The following is a 16,776-nucleotide window of genomic DNA, read 5'->3' on the forward strand; positions in this document are numbered from 1 at the left end:
TCAGCCGACGAAACAATCCCCTGCCAACTGGTTTTCGTGTGGACCACAATTTGGTGGCCCCTCCAATATGTGGCCCAGAGTCTGCAGCATTAGGGTTCTGCTCCCAGAACAGAGGGCAACAGGTCTGCGTCTCACCTCACCAGAAGTGTTCCGGCATCTCCTGGAGAAGACTACTCAGCTGTCTTCTAGCTGAGGGGCCCAAGAGGAAATCAGACTCATTTGTAAAGACTCCGAAGGGAGGGATGTTTTCCTATGAGGTCAATAATATTCCTCACATGGGAGTGTAGAACAGGGCAGGTAAGCTAAGCCAGCACATAGCTGGTATTTGCCCATGGCAAAAATGTAGCCCTATTTGAGCTAGCTACCCAGCGATCCTACCACTTGAAGGGAGAAGAAGAAAAAAACCTGCTAAAAACTAACCAATGACCTGCCACCTCTCATGAAGAGCTAGGAATCACTGCCCTATCAGACAAGCTTTTGGAAGCAATTAAAGAATGTGGACGTAAAGGGCATGTGTTAGCACTGACAACAGTTGGCTCCAGAAAGGTTTCCAGGGTCTACGTGCCAAAACATGACTGCAAGAAACTGGCACCCGGGAGCGGCTCTGCATGATGGTAGTGAAAAAGCAGTCACCTTTCTAAAGAGCTTGAGGAACTTTACTAGAATTTCGACTAATAGGAAGCACACCGGCAATCCATTAGCTGAATTACGCCAGAAAACAACCTCATCTTACAGGGAACCATTGTCGTGGCTGGCCCTCTCTACTGACTCTATCCAAGGAGAATTTTTATCTGAGATATTACAAAGAAAATGCAGTCACAAAAAGGTTAAGCAACCTATTTGAAGTCAACCTGTTATGCCTCGACAGTCTTCACATGTATGTACACTTTTCCAAACTGTTTCAGACCACGGAGGCATTCAGACTTGATAATGCTACTTTAAAATAATTTTAGGCTCTTAAATATTGGAAGATGTTTTGTGAGATTTTCTTGGAGCTTCAGGCTAGGAAATAATGCTTTAAAACCATTTTGTTCTAAAATGGGCTCCTTTTATAAGTTACATTTATCTGAAATATGCATCTTTAAGGGTACTTATTCATACCATCAATTACCATTATTAGTTTTGGTCTTTCCAACTGACAGTTTCTCCAAAGTGCTTCCATCTCTGCATGAGCAGCCAACAAGTTCAAAGTAAATAGAGTACTCAACCATATAAACTCATTCCAGGTGCCTGTTAACATCTAGTCCTCTATTCCTTTTAACTGGCCATTACGCCATTTTTATTTTTAATTGTCTCATTTTACATGTGGTTTTAAAAAGTCACATCAATTGTGTTTTAAAATTAATCCCCAACCCACATCCCTGCCGAACAAAGGAATGTTTACCAGAACAAAGAAAATCTGTCGCCTCATAGCATCATTTAAAAACAGTTTGCTATTCAAAGCATTTTACAATGTTTTGGCATCATTTTTTAGAGTATACTCTCTCTGGGTTCTATGTCTATTGGTTAACACTTAAGATGGTCCAATTTATTTCCTTAATTAACAATACAGGACATAAATTTAGAAATGGAAAAAGGTGGGGACAGCTGGATAGTTCAGTGGATAGAACGCCAGGCCTGGAGTCAGAAGGGCCTGGGTTCAAATCTGTCCTCAGACACAAGCCACTTAACCTCAAATTGCCTAGTTCTTAACACTCTTCTGCTTTACAGTCAATACTTAGTATTGATTCTAAGATAGAAGGTTAGGGATTTAAAAAAAATTAGTAGAAGGGGCCATAAAAGGTCTAAAATGCCTCCATTTTTACAAATAAAGAAATAGAGCCTAAGCAGACCAAGTGACTTTACCAAAGGTCACACAGATAGCAAATGGAAGAGTTGGAATTTAAACTTAGTTTGCCTGTCCAAATCCAGCATTCTTTCTACTTTCCATACTGTCCAAAATCTTGCTTTTACTTTACATGGCAGCTCCTTGAGCCACAGGACTATTTTCTATTCTATATCTGTATCCCTCGTGCTAACCCACTATATTCTTATGATATATACCCATTTCTCATTTCATAAGAGATCAGTAGAGGCCAAGGATTCCAAACACATGCCAGGTGGTGGTCCCGTGATGACCAATCTGTTCTTGAGTCAAGAGAATGGAAGCCCCATTTAATCCAATTTGTTGGAATATTTAGAAGAAAATATGTTGGTCTTTCTTGTGTGGAGCCTCTCCAAATGGAAACAAGTGTTGGAACAACTCATAGAAAGGACCCCTCTTCTAAAAGGATTATAAAGGCCATTGTGTATTCATTTGTAGCCTCTCAGGCCCAACTGGACTTAGGGGTGAAGTATATTACCCCACAACAACGGCGGGGAAGGACTCAGAAAAAGTCCCTCAACCTTCTATGGAATCAAGAATGGAACATATTGACATTGCTTTTATAGGCAAAGGTAATTTAAAAGTCATTTAAGAAATTGATTTAAATTGTTTCCATTTTTCTTAGTTGAGATAGCAAACTATGAACAATGGGATGGCCTCTTCAGGGTGAATGAGTTTTCTGGATAACTGAGGGGATATCTAAAAATAATAATATACAATAACTTGGCCAATGATCTGGAACCATGTTGGCGAAGCCATGGCATGAGTGCAGAAACAACACTCAGGGAGCTGCTCCATTCCCCCTCTTCCAAGCACTGGAGGACATTTTTTGCATGTCCCCAACCCTCTGTCCAGCCTCCCAAAGCAAGGGCATTCTCCCTCAGCTCTCTCTGGTAATGGGGGAGCGGGGGAAGGGGGAAGTCAGGGGGCTCACAGTTTGAATTTGTCCACTGGGCACTTGAACTGGGAAAAGGTTCACTGACCCTGATCTGGAAGAATCCTGTGAGCTACACAGTACAAGTATTATCATCTCCGTTTTACAGAAGAGGAACGTATAACTCATAAAAGAGAGATATTTTCCCAGGGGTCACACAGCTATTGGTAAGTGCTGGGGCCAGAATTCAAACTCATGTCTCTCCTGGAAATCTCTTCTCACTGAAAATCTCCAAGATGCAGGAGTTTGCTTTTCTGCCTTTGCTGGAACAGTGCAAGGACCATAACAGCTAGTTCTACGCTGCCGAGGGATCTTTTGGGCACCCAGAGCCCTTGATGTGAACCTTGCTTCTCCCTGCCCAGTGAGAGAAGAAACAGAATGTGCTGGAGAGACAGGGCTGAAGTGGAACAAATATGTTCTTTGTTTTGGTCTCTGGCCTGGAGTTAACTCAGCCCAATTCAATCCAAGAGATATTCATTAAGTGTCTTTTCTATGTGCATAAGACACCAGGCTCGAGACTGGGCACAAAACAGTAAAAATGGGCCCAGCCTCTACCCCACAAGGAACTGAAATTTGATAAAAATGATTAGGCACGTACACAAACAATCACAGGGCAAAGCAAAAGGAGACTGGGGAAAATGGAAGCTGGAAAGGGCACAGGGAAATCCGAGGAGCACAAAAACCACTTCCAGTTTGGAGGGTGAAGACAGATCAGAAACGTCTTCATGAGGGTGGTGGCAGTGGCAGCAGGACTGGGGTGAGAGCTACGAGCAGGATTTTAGCAGGTTAAGAGGACAGCTGGGGTTCTAGGAACTGAGAAAAAATCTGCTTAAATGTACCAAGGAGACTGTAGTAGTAGTAGTAGTAGTAGTAGTAGTAGTAGTAGTAGTAGTAGTAGTAGTAGTAGTAGTAGTAGTAGTAGTAGTAGTAGTAGTAGTAGTAGTGATACTAGTAGTGGTGGTGGTAGTAGTAGTAGTAATAAACAATAACAATAATGATGATGATGATGATGGCTAGCATTTCTATAGTGCCTACCATGTGCCAGGGACTGTGCTCAGTGCTTTACCAATATTATTTCACTTGATCCTCACAACACCCCTGGGGGGCAGGTGGTTTTACCTGTTTGGCAGTTGAGATATATGCAGGAAGGGCAGAGAAGGGAGGCCAGCCAGGCTCAAAGATGACTCTGATGTTTTGATGCGGGTGATCGGGGTGGAGGTGGGAGACAGAACAACAGAAATTGGGCGAGGTGGTTTTGGGTAGGGCAACATTATATTTTGGTGGGGTTGAGTTTAAGGGGTTGTTCAGATGGCCACAAAGAAACCTCCAAAAGTGTGTTAGAAATGCAGAGTTGGGGCACACACACAAACTAGAGACTGGACTGGGAAAAATAGGTTTAGAGATGCTCTTATACTAGCCCAGGGGTTGGCAACCTTTTTGACCGTGAGAGCCATAAACACCACATTTTTTAAAATGCAATTTCGTGAGAGCCGTACAGTGCTCACAGTGCGCTCCTGTAACAGTGCCTGAAAAAAAATGGAGTTTATGGCTCCTGCAGAAAGAGCCAGATATGGCTCGAGAGCCATACGTTGCCGACCCCTGCACTAGACCGTGAGTTTTTAGTAGAATATAAGCCTGAAACACAGCAGCTATTTGGATTATTGTGTTTGTAACCTGAGCACAGAACACTGTGCCTTGCACAAACTGGGTAAATTTTCTGCTTAGAAATGGTCATTGAAGTCATGGGAACAGATAAGAAAATGCAGAGGAAAGGACCAAGGACAGAATCTTGGGCAAAGGGGGTATAGCTTGGGACATACATGTACCTCTAGTTTGGGGGGCAGGTTGAAGAGGAAGACCAGAAAAGGATATTGAGCAGGACAAGTGAGAGGTAGGAGAACTGTGATCCTGGCCCAGTCATTTGAGCTCTTTCAGACTCAGTTTCCTCAGCTACAAAATAAGGTTAATGATAGTACTCACCTTTCCAGGTTGTCATGAGGATCGAGACTCATAGAAAGTACTTTGCAACCTTACCCTACAAAGAAGTCCACACACACACACACACACACACACACACACACACACACACACACACACGCCTTATAGAGAGGCCAGCTATTATTAGAGAGCAGCGTTATCAAAGTGTCGGGGTTGGGAGCCACCATATACAAGGCTGAGGGTGGTGGGGACAGAGACGGGGAGTCAAGACTGCCCTTTCTAGACATCAAAGACTGGCAATTAGGTCCCAAAGAGTCAGACATGGCTGTACCCCAAAGGACTGGATGTAGAACGGGGGACTTTAGAGCAACTCAGAGTCTGCTGCGGCATGTGTGATGGAGTCAGGCAGGGAGGCACCAAAGGACTGCCTGAGGAGGCCCAGCTTGGGTCCAGGGCACGGCAGCGAAGGGGCAGGGAGGATGATGCTGGAAATAGAGCCTGGACAACTCTCGCCTCTGGCCCTTTCTAGCTGAAGGGTCATTGTGGCAGAGCCTTGACTTCCTCATCTATGAAATACCGATAATTTAACTAATAATATAAAAACTACTAATACTTGTAAACTCTGCTTTAAGACCCAGCATGGCCTAATGTAATGAATAGCCTGGTTTTGAAATGAGAGAATGTAAATGAAGCGCTTATAACACTTTAAAGTGCTATTTCAATGCTAGCTATTATTATTATTATTATTATTATTATTATTATCATTATTATTATCATTATTATTATTATTATCATCATTATTATTATTATTCTATTTGCTGTGTACTTAGCTCTGGCTTCCTCCATTGGGGTACTGCCTTTCTGGAGAAGGAAAGAAGGCAGAGGGTGCCCTCAAGTGGGAATCAAAAGGGTCCAAACAGCACAAGGACCGGCAGGTAAGGGATCCAAAGAAAGGCACCAATGGGGTCAAAGGAAGGAAGGGAAAGAGGCAAAGTCAAAACAGGTTGATGAACTGAGAGGCCAGTGAGGGGTGGAGGGCTGAGAGCAATGAGGGTGAAGAGCAGGTTCGGGACAGGCAGGAGATTGTGATCAGAGAGAAGTTTCAGAGCTCCGAATCCTGGAGGTGGAGCAGTTTCAGGGGATGGTGAAGCTAAAGGTGTGACCACCTCTGTGGGGAGCTGAGAAGGAGCAGGGACAGATTTAGGTCATGGGATCACGTAGGAGGCCAGATGTTAGCAGGACATGGGTAGTGAGTGTGAGGTAGCAGGAGAAGGGCTGGATCTGGTGTCAGAGGACCTGGGTTCTCACTTACTACCTGAATGACCTCGGGCAAGTTTCATAATCTCTCTTGGTCTCAAGCTTCTCATTTATTAAATGAAAAGACTGGATAAGAGGACCTCTGGGGCCTTTGAGATCCAAAGCATGATACTATGATCCTATAATAAGCACCGCACCGGGAGGAAGAGAGCCTTGGGTTGGTATCCTAGCCCTCTTATTGACTGTGGCTGAGTCACAACTTCTTTGGGCCTCAGTTTCCTCATGTAAAAAATGAGGATAATAATCGCATCTACCTCACAGAGTTGTTGTGAGGATCAAATTGAGTTAATAGATAGAAAGCGCTTAAAGCCGTATAGAATGCCATCATCCTTATTACCACTGGAGGTTTGAACTAGAAGATGGTTCTGGCCAGCTTTAAGTCTATGAACCTAGTGATGTGGGAGAAACAGCCAAGTTTCAGAGTTTGAGGGTCCCGTTCCTGCTACTTTCCCTCACTGCCCACTGGCAGCCCATATCATTAGGATGGTGTCAGGGTGGGAGGAGAGACTCTCCAAGTGTTCCAGTCTTTTAAGAAAGTAGGGGGTGAAGGATCCAAAGGGGACAGCATGATCCAATGGGGGAAATCGCAGAAGGAAAAGTGGCTGAGCCAAGCAAGAGTCTGGAATAGCAGGAGGTAGGAAGAATTGTGCCCACCCTTCCTGAGCCTCTGAATCAGGCTAGGAGGCAGGAGATGAGGACAGATCTAGCAGCCAGTCTTGGAGAGAGTGGCGATGGATGTGGTACCTTTGGGGGAAAGTCAGATTTCAGTTAGCCCCAGGAAACAGAAGGAATATAAGAGATCAGGGATTCAAAGGGAACTTACTCATGGCATACTGGGAGTTCTAGGGGCCCAACAGAAGCTGAGAAAGAACAAGGCCTAGGGAGAGCAAGAGCTATACTGCAGTTATTTGGAAATGGGCAAACAGTAAGAACTACAGGCTTGTCACAAACTATAGGCTTGTTTTTGCATTCTACCTAAGAATAGAGGGGAAAAAATGTTCTGGTAAACTGAGGCTTCCCTAAAAGAAGACTGTGGTTTCATCATCTACTGTGAGCCAAGAATGGAGAATTTTAAAGAAAAGCATGAGAGAAGAAAGAGAAAATGAGAAAGAGGGGGATAAAAGAGGGAGAGACAGTGAGAGGACATGGAAAGACAGAGGCAGAGAGAGGAGAGAGAGAGGAAGGGACAGAGAGACAGAGTAAGACCAAAAGACAAAGGGATGGCTCTTCTCTCCAAATACTATTAGGCATCATGTCAGCTACCAGAACCAGGTCTTATTGCAGATGTCTGCAATTACTGTAATTATAGCTGCAAAGCTCTCAGGCCAAAATCAAGAGCTTTCATGACACTCGGCACGGAAGACAGGCTTTGCCCAGAAGAGATCCAAGTGTGGAGAGAAGACCCAGGAGGCTCCTGTTCCACTGAGCAGTTACCATTCCTTGGCCATTAAATAAATCTGGGCCCAGAGAACAGAAGGGAAAAACTTGGAGGAGGGTCAGATGCTTGGCCAGAAGATTCCTCAAGAAACAAATAAACAAACAAAACCCCTCTGGACTCTTTATTTTTTAACCCCACAAATAAAGAAACAGGAGCTTTTTGAATTCACAGACACTTCAGAGAACTTCATAGACAGAAGATGCCACAGGCCATGTGCACTCTCTGGCACTCGCCTGCTTCCTGATCTCCACCAGCTCTGCAGAGCAGGAGGTGGATGCCAGGCCTTCAAAATCCAGCAGGGCCTGCCCATTTGTCTATGCTGGATATCACAGTTACAGCCTGTTTGATTGGGTGAATACTTCCTACACGAAGGCCTCGAGGCAAGAGGCAAGAGACAGAGTGACTTATTAGAAACATCCCTAGGGGGCAGCTAGGTGGATTGAGAGGAGGTCCTGGGTTCAAATTTGACCTCATTCACTTCCTAGCTCTTATCACTCATCTGGCTTAGAACTAATATTGATTGTATTGATGCTAAGATGGAAGGTGAGGATTTATTATTATTTTTTTAATTTTAATTTTGGATATTTTCCCATAGTTATATATTTCATGTTCTTTCCCTCTCCCCCAAACCCCTCCCCGCCACCATAGCCAACACACAATTCCACTGGGTTTTACATGTGTCATTGATCAAGATCTAATTCCATATTAATGATAGTTGGACTAGAGTTATCATTTAGTGTCTACATCCCCACTAATATCCCCATCAGCCCATGTGTTCAAGCAGTTGTTTTTCTTCTGTGTTTCTCCTCCCAGTTCTTGGTGAGGATTTTTTTAAAAAAGAAACATCCCTAGAACCGAAGTCCAGAGAGAGACCTTGTTTCAAATCCCAGCATTAATATCAGCATGCTGTAGGGCTCAGACAAGTCTCTGAATCAGTTTCCTCATCTATAAAAGGGGGATAAGAGTACTTGCAATACTAGCCGCAGGGTGGCTGAGAGAAAACAACTTTGCAAATCTTAAAAGCCCTCCATGTGAGCTGTTGTCAGTGTTCTTATTATCTCTCGGAGTGTCCCAGGTGCCAGTCACTAAGGCTACTGGATGACAGTGTACCTGTAAAGGGACAGCAGCGCCGGTGACAATACAGCGGGAAGGACGTACCTGTAACATGAGAGATTCCTTGTCGCCTTCCAATTGGGCCAAGCGCTCCTGATAGGTTTCATTCGTGACTGCAGCCGGGTGGCTTACCTGGGACTAAAGAGGCAAAAAGAAGACTCTTAAAAAGGCCACAGGGGTGGGGTGGGGTGGGGGGGGAACCTAATCGATTTCCCAATTAACTAAATGATTTGTGATGAATTATCTGCCAGAAGATGTGAGAAACCACCCAGCGAAAAAGGAAACCACAAGATTTCGAAACTCCTCGCAACAATAGTAATGAACAGACAAGATGCCACTCAGAGGTGTGTCTCAAGAGCCTTGCCAAACCCTGGTGGGGGTGACCTCACCGAGCGGGAGAGGCAGCTCTGAATGAACCTAACAAGTTGGGTCTGGTTTGCCCGCAGGCTCCATCTTCATGGCAGCCCACAGCGGAATAAGTGCCTTCTTTCTTCCAGAGGCCAAGCACAACAGGACAAGAACCACTCAGTAAATCAGGCCCGGTTCCGTGCCCCATACCCCAGAGGCCACCGTCAGTGCCCATCGTGGGCAGCTCTAAGGCTATCGCTCCCATTTCCTTGTGTCACCATCTTGACTTTGGTCAAGGATGTATCTTACCAGTTTTTACATGAGGGAGGGGACTGAACTGGAAGGAGTCCCGTTGTCATGTTCCAAACTATAATGACCCTCAGGAACGATGGCTCATGTATGTATGGGATCTCAGTGGTGCAGGGAATAGTGCTGGAGATGGAGTCAGAAAGACTCCAGTTGGGAATCTGCTCAGATGATTGCTATAGTTGTTTGATCCTGGGCAATTACTCACCCTCTCTCAGTTTTGGTTTGCTCATCTGTAAAAAGGTGCAATAATGGCACCCACAGAACAGAGTTGTTGTAAGGATCCAATGAAATAAAATAAGTAAAGCACTTTGCAAACCTTAAAAAGTGTGGTTATACTTCCCACATAGCAGGGGTTAAGGGTGTGAAAAATTCATGTCAAATTTTTGGGTCCTCCCTTCATACCAGAAGTTTTTTTTTTCTTTTATGATGTGTTTAAGGTATCTTATTGTAAATTCTGGATTAAGTATACCTTTCTGGGTTTCTAAACCTTTTCTGGGTCATCTGTGGTTTCCACAAAACTCCTCCTCAAATTCCCATTTAATTTCTTATGCCAACCAATGACATATAGAAACCACAATGGGGAAAGTTGAGATGTGGAAGGGAAAACTGTACTATACAAATGGTAGCTATTATTATTATTATTATTATTATTATTATTATTATTCAGAATAACATTAAAAGACTTATATGAACAGATGCAAAATGAAGAACCAAGAAAATAACATATGCGATGACTACAAGATAAAATGAAAAGAAAAAAAGCAATCAATCAAAATCCTACAGAATATAATGGCCAAGATCGTCTCCAAAGATGAAGAGGAAAATGTCTCAATCTTCCTTTCATTGCAGAGGGAGGGGACACCAAGTGGGTATGGAACACCACACATAATGTCAGAACCTTTTGGCTTATTGATCCATTTTACTGAACATTTTCTTTATCTTTTTCTGCCTCTAGATAAGGGAAGCTCTCTGGGAGGGGAAGTGGGGTAGAATACAGTAGAAAAAGCAAGAGATAAAACAAAAAAAGAGAAAAGATACCAAGAAACATTTATTTTTTTAAATTATGACAACAATTATTAGAGATTCATTGTCCCAAAGGCTTGTTTACAGGACGCTTCCCAAGAGGCAAAATCCTGTCAATCAAGGAATAGAACTGAAGGGAATGTGGGAGGGATGTCTGGTATTTCTGGACCATTCCATTAATTTGATAGTTGGTAGGCCCTACCAAGAGGCACTAGTTGCTGTTTGCTCATTTTCTGTTACAGAGTTGAAATCACCAGAGCTTTAAGGAATAATTTAAACCACAACAAAAAAGATACAGCTGTCTTTATAATGGATGCAGCTGCCCCATAGTCTAACCTGTGTCTCTCAAAGACCCTACTGAGATGAGCACTATACATATAATAATAGCTAGCAATTGTATAGCAAGATTTGTAAAGCATTTGATCCGTACAACAATCTTGGGAGGGAGGTGCTTTGATTATCCCCATTTTACAGATGGGAAAACAGGCACATGGAGATTAAATAACTCGTCTAGTGTCATACAGCTAGCTAGTACCAATCTAGGTTAGTATTTGAAATTGGAGCTACTACTCCAAGTCCTGCATTCTCTCCACTGTGCTATGGAATGGCTTCATAGTGGGGGTAATATTATTCCTAGAATTTACAGAAGAGGAAACTAGAACCCAGAGAAACTAAGCAACTCCTAAGGGTCACCTGCTCCAGGGCTTCCTGACCCTAGCAGGAAAGCGATCAACTGAAAGTCACAAAGTGATCAAATGGCAGGATTCAGACTCATACCCTGATCTCAGTAAGGCAGTGTTTATTCATGATAAACCCAAGTTACCTTTTGTATGTAACAAACTACATAACATGGACACAAGTACATTTTTCTCTTCTAAAAAAAGAAAACCAAAAATCTTAAATAAGATACTGGCAAGGAAAACACAACAATATATCACAAGGATTATTCACTAGGACCAGGTGGGATTTACTCCAGGAATGCAGGACTGGTTTAATATTAGGAAAACTATCAGCATATCAATAAACAAACTAACAGAAATCATGTGATTATCTCAATAGACGCAGAAAAAGTGGAAAATATACCATGTGTTCCTATTAAAAACACTTAAAAGCATAGGAATAAATGGGCCTTTCCTTAAAATAATAAGTAGTATCTATCTAAAACAATCAACAAGTATCATCTGTAATGTGGATAAGCTAGAAGCCTTCCCAATAAGATCAGGGGTGAAGCAAGGACCCTATTTTTATTATACATAATATATATGTATTTATTTATCATCACCACTATTTTTTAATATTGTACTAGAAATGCTAGCTTTAGCAATTAGAGAAGAAAAAGAAATGGAAGGAATTAAAGTAGGCAATGAGGAAACTAAACTATCACTCTTTGCTGATATTATGGTATGCTTAGAGAATCCTAGAGAATCAACTAAAAATTAGTTGAAATAATTAAAACTTTAACAAAGTTGCAGCATATGAAAAAAGAAGACCATGTTTTGTATGACTGTACACATATAATTTCTATCCTACCTGCCTTCTCAAGGAGTGAGGAGAGAAAGGGAGGGAAAGAATATAGAATTCAAATTAAAAAAAAAAAGTTAAACATTTTTTTTGTTCACATCTTAAGGAAAAAGAAAACAAAAATTAGGTCCTAGGTTCAAATCTGACCTCAGACACGTCCCAACTGTGTGACCCTGGGCAAGTCACTTGACCCCCCCCCCCCCCATTGCCTACCCTTACCACTCTTCTGCCTTAGAACCAATACACAGTATTGACTCCAAGTCAGAAGGTAAGGGTTAAAAAAAAAAATTAAAAAGAAAAAAAGAAAACCAAAGGGTCTGAAATAAATTTGGGGAAGATATATTTGTTTGCATTCTGTATTTTTTAGTTTTTCAATCAGTAAGTATCCTTGTTCTGGCTTTAACTGATTTCAGCTACAGTGATTTCAGACCAAATTATTTCTATAACCTGAAAAAGGAAACTCAGAGATTCCTGTTCTTAATAATGAATTTATTGGACAGTTCAGATGCTGAGGAATTACCCATCTCTACCCACAGGAGGTTAGAAATTCTGGGGACCACAATTGAAATATAGTAGTTAATAGGGATGGGCAAATCTTGAACTTTGTAACTTTCTCTGAGCCCTGTGGTGTTCAAATAATAGAATAGACATCATTTACATTCTCTTCCAGAGAGAAGGAATAAATTATGAAGACACTAGAAGCCCTGAGGTCAAACTGGAGCATTCTACAAGTTCTACTACTGTTGAACATTCCATTATGGAGAATTGTTATTAGCTGTGTGACCCTGGGCAAGGCACTAAAAGTCTGCTTTCCTGAACAGAAGTCATCGTAGCATGTACTCTGACGGTTGTTGTATAGAGCAAGTGAGATGTTTGTGTAGTGTTTAGCACAGTGATGGGCCCATAGTAGGCCTTCCTGCCTCCTTCCTCTTTCAGAAACCTTCAGACTCTGAATTGGAAGGAGCCTTATCTGATGTCTGACTGTGCCTGATGAAGAATCTCTTTTACCAGTGGTTCTCAAACTTTTTGGTCTTAAGACCCTTTACACTTTTAGAATTTACTGGAAATTCAATCAAGATCCTTGAATCCAAAAAAAAAAAAATCATCTTCATAAGTTTGAGATGGGAGAGAAATGGAGACAATGTTTTTGTTTTGAAAATGATCTGGGGGTTTTAGTGGACTGCAAGCTCAATGTCAGTGGTGTGACCTAGTTGCTAAAAATGCCTGTCAACTTGGGCTACATTCAGGGTATATCTTTCAGGAATAAGAGAACAAGAGTCCCACTGTCCTCTAAGCACTTATCGGACCTCATCTGAAGAATTGTGGGCAGTTTGAGTAGCATAGTTTAAGAAAGGCATTAATAAGCTGAATAGCATCTAGTTTAGAGCAACCAGGACAGAAAAGGGTCTTGACTCTCTGTCATATGAGGCCAGATGAAGGAATTGGGTATGTTTAGGTGGAGAAGAGACAGTCCTGGGGTCACATGAGGGCTGTCTTCAAGCATTTAAAGGGCCATTATGAAGAGGATGGATTGATTTGCTTCCTTTCCCACCAGCTGCATTCCCTGGACTGGACTCCCAATGATCACATTCCCAGGAAAACTCATCACCAAAAACATCATCCTTCAAGACTGCATCAGCAACGAACTAAGAGAAATGGGCTTAACGTCAGGGAGAACTTCCTAACAATCAGAGCGCTAGAAAGGTGGAAGGGAATGTCTTGAGAGGTGCTAGATATATCCCTTTTTGGCAACCAGGTGGCACAGTGGATAGAGTGCTGGAGTCAGGAAGATCTGAGCTTGAATTCTGCCACAGATAATGACTAGCTGTATGACCTTAGGCAAGTCACTTAACCCCTATATCCCTTCATTTCCTCATTCTTAAAATGAGGATGATAATTGCACTCACTTGGCAGGGACAATCAAATGAGATAATGTACACCCAGGGCTTTGCAAACCTCAAGGTGCTATATAAATGCTCTCACTATAATAATCACCACCACCATCATTGTCATCGTCTTGACTGTTGTGGTCTTTCAGCAGAGGCTGGATGGTTGCTTGTTGGCTGTGCTGTATGTAATGGGGATTCCTCTCATGTGTGGCTTGGATTTGATGGTCTCTGAGGTGCCTTCTAGTGCTCCAATTCAGATCCAGTGACCCCATGACCCTGGTCTGAGCCTGGGAAAGGAAAAGCCCTTTTTTCAGGGCTCTGATCACTCTGCCCCTATTCTAGAATCTTGGTGATGTCTCTGGATCAAATGCCTCAGTTTATGTAGTGACGGGGGCCAACCAGAACCTTGACCTTGTAGACAAAGCCCAAGGACCTCAGGGCCGGATCCCCAGGTATCTTCAGAAAAAATCGGCTGGGCAGAATGAAGGTGGGGCCATCTGAGGCCACTCTCCCAGAAATTCCATGGGTATTCCTTTACCCCCAGGCTTCAGCCTCCGATTGCAGCTCCCAGCAAGTGAAAAGGCGGATGAAGCCACAGTACCACAAGCCAATGGCACGCCAGGCCTTGAATTCTTTGGTGACCATGTAATGGATTAAAATGCTGCTTTAATAAGAAAACAGTAGGATAATCTATCTTTGGTGCTGGAATGGCTTATCCGAGAGCTTTCCGTTTGGCAAAGGTGCCCAGCAGACAGAAGAGTGGAATCAACTGTCTGCTGTTGTCTCAGCTTTTCTGAAGAGGCCAAGGGAAAGGGGGAGCAGCCCCCCCTCGCCCCCACTCGCAGCCGCCTGTGTTTATGGTCAGCCTGGGAGTCAGATTACAAATGACAAGAGTGAAATCTCTCTGCACACCCTTCGCTCAGCATCTCAGCTGGTGCCAAAGGCTTGTTGTTTGGACATGCTGGCCTATGAAATTTCTATAAAGCCCCATCAAAACAGCTTCATGCGTGTGGCTGCCTGGGGGCTCTGACTAGTAGCTGTCTTTAGGAGGGATCTGAAGGAGCTGAGAAACACCAGCACCCAACACTCTTAGACACAGATTTATAGGAAGTTCTCCCCCTTCAAAGGTGCTAATGTGAAAGAACTATACTTTCATTCAATAAACAGATTTCTGTCCTATGCAAAGCCCAGGGCTGGCCAGGAGCAATCAGGGATGAGATATATCTTTGCCCTCCTAGAGGTTATAATTGAAGGAAGGAAATAAGCCTTTATTAAGCATTATCTTATTTATTATATATTTTAATAAATATTTTATAACTAATATATGATATAAAATATTTTATAAATAAAATATAGATATTTTATATATTTATTTAGTAAGCACTAAGGAATATCAAGCATTATGGAAGCACTTTACAAATGTCATTTTGGCCACGCAACAACACTGGGAGATGAGTACTACTGTCATCCCCATGTTATAGTTAAGGAAACTGAGGTAGATGGAAGTTAAGTGACTTGCTCATGGTTATATAACTCTTACGAGTCTGGATTTGACCCCATGTTTTTCTGACCCCAGGCTGGGCGCTTACTGTGCCACCAGCTGGCCATGCTTTTAAGATTATATAATAGGGACAATCAGGTGGCTCAGTAGAGAGTAAGGCCTGGAGACATTAAGTCCTGGGTTCAAATCTGGCCTCAGATATTTCCCATCTGTGTGACCTTAGGCAAGTCACCTAAATGCAATAGTCTAGGTCTATGATGGCAAACCTATGGCACATGTGTCAAAAAGGGCATATAGAGCTCTCTCTGTGGGCATGCCTACAGTTGACTACCAGAATTTGTTACTAGAATGCCAGAAAAATGGGTGGAACTGTCCCCCCCCCCACTCCCCTCCATGTCCTTGAGGACATTCCTCACTTCACCCACCCCTCTGCCCAAGCAGCCCAATGGGAGTGTTTCCTCCCTCCCCTGTCTAGGGTTGGTGGGGGTACCAGGCAGGGGAGCAGGGGCAGGGCCTGACACTCCATCTCTAAAAAGTTCATCAGCATTGGTCGAAGCCATACTGCTCTTCTGTCTTGCAACTAATACTCAATATTGACTCTAAGACAGAAGGTTAAGGTTTTTTTTTTTAAAGATCATATTAGATTATATTAGATGTAGAGAAGGAGGAGTAGCTAGGCAGCTCAATAGATATCAAGTGCCAGGCTTTCAGTTGGAAGGACCTGGGTTCAATTTTGGCCTCAGATATTTCCTAGCTGTGTGACCCTGAGCAAATCACTTATTCCCAATTGCTTAGGTCATACTGTTCTTCTGCCTCAGTGTTGATTTAAGACAGAACGTAAGGGTTTAAAAAGAGAAGGAAAGGAGCTAATAAGAATACAACCTCCCCCTCCCCAGAGATAAAGAAACTGTCAGGAATCACAAAGGTTAAGTGACTTATTTATCCAAAGTCATACAGATATTTTCAGGCGGTCAGGGTCCAGTGCCTACAAAGCCAATGTTCTATCCATTGTAAAACTCTGAACTTTCTAGATACTCACATTAAAAAAAATAGCTCTAATGCCATGCAAAGTATAAGAAGTGCCAAATATCTGGTGAAGACCACAAATGCTATGAGGTCACTGGACAAATAGTTTGCCCTGAGCTAAGGTTGTTTCGAAAAAAGGAGAGAGAATGGAACTAAATTTTGAAGTAAACATAGGAGAGAAGGGGAGAGAATATTCTAAAAAGTGGGTGGGTGGGGGAAGGAGGAATGTTGGGAACAAAAGCAGAGAGGAATAAGGCTTCTGGTCCAGGACTGAGGCTCCTCTAAGCCTATTGGAGCCAAGAGTTCCTTTCCCATAGAGTCCAGTAGCAGGAGATAAAGCTGAAAATACAACCAGAGATCGAACAACCTTGAATGTCAGGCCAAGGAGCCTAGGCTGTACCTTTTATTTATTTATTTGCTTATTTGTTTGTTTATTTATTTAGTTTTAGGCCCTTACCTTCTGTCTGGGAGTCAATACTGTGCATTGGCTCCAAGGTAGAAGAGTGGTAGGGGTAGGCAATGGGGGTCAAGTGACTTGCCCAGGGTCACACAGCT

The 16,776-nt window shown here is 42.8% G+C and overlaps 1 protein-coding gene across 6 annotated transcripts in view; it reads right to left on the reverse strand.

Moving 5' to 3' along the window:
• PPFIBP2 (PPFIA binding protein 2) overlaps positions 1 to 16,776 on the reverse strand; it is a 195,609-nt gene that overhangs the window by 84,453 nt on the left and 94,380 nt on the right. For all 6 annotated transcript variants that reach the window (XM_044680576.1, XM_044680573.1, XM_044680572.1 and 3 more), the window contains exon 4: positions 8,650 to 8,742. In XM_044680576.1, the coding sequence (XP_044536511.1) occupies positions 8,650 to 8,742 (93 nt within the window). The remainder of the gene's footprint in view (positions 1 to 8,649; positions 8,743 to 16,776) is intronic.

Source organism: Gracilinanus agilis, chromosome 6 (genome assembly GCF_016433145.1).
Source record: "Gracilinanus agilis isolate LMUSP501 chromosome 6, AgileGrace, whole genome shotgun sequence".
Taxonomy (NCBI): Eukaryota; Metazoa; Chordata; class Mammalia; order Didelphimorphia; family Didelphidae; genus Gracilinanus; species Gracilinanus agilis.